A 2,033-nucleotide genomic window follows, 5' to 3' on the forward strand; every position below is an offset into this window, starting at 1 on the left:
CGTGGGGAGGGGCTGGTGTGCCATGCCAAGCCTCGCTCAAGTGTGTGCTGATGCTGGCAGTGTGAAGTGTGAAGGTGAGCCTGGCATTTTGCTCCATCCTGCACTTATAGTTAATTGGCATGGTTGTATGTAGAAGTGCTGTCTTTGATCAAAAATGGATAACAGGTGTTATGTATTTGTTGATTGTTTACAGATGTCATGGTCAATTTAATGCAGAAAATGAAAATAAATGACAAATAATATGAATAAGATGGTCTTCTATCATACCTCTTCTATAATAATATGCATTTAAATATTACTTTTTAAAGACAACACTTCTGAAGAATCCTTGGATGTTATGCATGTACAATGAATTTTTAATTTTTTTTCAAATATTAAAAAAAGTATTTTTCACAATTTTTTTATGAAATCAAAATTTTGTAAATTATCAAAATTATTTATTCCATCAACTGATTCATGCATAGTCTCTGACTTTATGCAATTGTGAAAAATTTCAGATTGATTGGGTAGGTCAAATGGTGTCATATATGGATTAAAAGATTTGTAGCAGACGAAATTATTTTAAATTTTCAAAAATTTTTTTTTAATTTATAAAATTATTTATTCTGTCAATTGATTCATGCATTGTATTATTATTATGTTCACTATATGTATAACTTTACGCAAGTGTGCCAAATTTCAGATCGATTGGACATGTATAAGTGTCATATATTGATAATAAGATTTGTAGCTGAGAAAATTATTTTTACTTTTTTTATTATTGAAAAAGAAATTATTTTCAAAATTATTTATTCTGGCAATTGATTCATGCATTGTCTCCAACTTTATGCAAGTGTGACAAATTTTGGATCAATTGGATGGTTAGAAGTGTGTGTTAAATATTGATTATAAGATTTGTAGCAGACAGACAAGCAGACAAACAACAAGAAGTGAAGTTAAAGAGAAGTGTTGTAAAAAGTAACCTGCTTTAGCTTATAGAAATTTTTCATGTGTAGACACATTTTTAATTATACTGTCAACAATTAATAACTTCTAATTACCTGACTGTAAATGAATTAGATAATATTTGGAATTTACAGGTTCTTGGACAAACAGGCTAAGGATAGAAAGAAATTTCCATTAGAAACTTACAACGCAACATCTAACCTCTTTGGAACATGTATAATGATTTTCTATGTGGATGAAACATTTTATTCTGAGGAACATTTTACACCTTGCTTCACTATTTACTTTGTGCAGCTTTGGATGCTGGTGCTGCCTCCTCAGCCCCTGAAGTTCCAATTGTGTATGTCAAGGAGGAGTTAGTGGAAGCCATGGAGCCAGTTCATGTGAAGGAAGAGTTAGTGGAAGCCATGGAGCCAGTTCATGTGAAGGAGGAGTTAGTGGAAGCCATGGAGCCAGTTCATGGGAAGGAGGACTCATTCAATTGTGACGAAGAGGTACACGTGAAGTGTGAAGGTGAGCCTGGCATTTTGCCACATCGTGCACTTATAGTTAATTAGCATGATTGTATTTTGTAGCTCTGTTCATGGTTTTGTAATTTACATATTTCCAGACAATTTCCATTACAAATAATATGTTCCATGGACTTATTTTGAAAATTAATACAAATTTTCTATGTTAAGAAAAAATTTATATCTAAGGAACATTTTTTGTCTAACTTCACTATTTCCTTTTTGCAGCTTTAGATGCTGGAAATGCCCCCTCAGCTCCTGAAGTTCCAATTGGGAACATCAAAGAGGAGCTGTTGGATGCAATGGAGATTATAAGCGTAAAGGAAGAACCATTCAATTATGATGAAAAGGTACACATGTTAGCTGGCATATGAAAGCTTGATTATGATGTAAACTTTTGTTAAAAGCAACACAGTTTAGAATGAAAGAAATGTATAATGTGACTTATTCAAGATATACCTTACAAAATAATGTTCAAAACTTTAAGAACATATGTGTTAAACACTGCTCAAGATTTCCTAGATAGATTGTTTTCTTATGAACAACACCATTATTTTCACCTGTTGGGGCAGACTCATG

At 32.4% G+C, this 2,033-nt stretch overlaps 1 protein-coding gene across 1 annotated transcript; it reads left to right on the top strand.

Annotated features, from left to right (window-relative positions):
* Positions 1–6: 6 nt before the first annotated feature.
* Positions 7–1,804, top strand: LOC108680657 (the record flags this gene model as incomplete). Its single annotated transcript, XM_018169537.1, has 3 exons — positions 7–74; positions 1,240–1,458; positions 1,683–1,804. Coding segments are annotated over exons 1-3 (393 nt in total), but the record flags the coding sequence as incomplete, so codon positions are not given.
* Positions 1,805–2,033: the final 229 nt, after the last annotated feature.

Source organism: Hyalella azteca, unplaced genomic scaffold, assembly GCF_000764305.2.
Source record: "Hyalella azteca isolate HAZT.00-mixed unplaced genomic scaffold, Hazt_2.0.2 contig3538, whole genome shotgun sequence".
NCBI classification, from domain to species: domain Eukaryota; kingdom Metazoa; phylum Arthropoda; class Malacostraca; order Amphipoda; family Hyalellidae; genus Hyalella; species Hyalella azteca.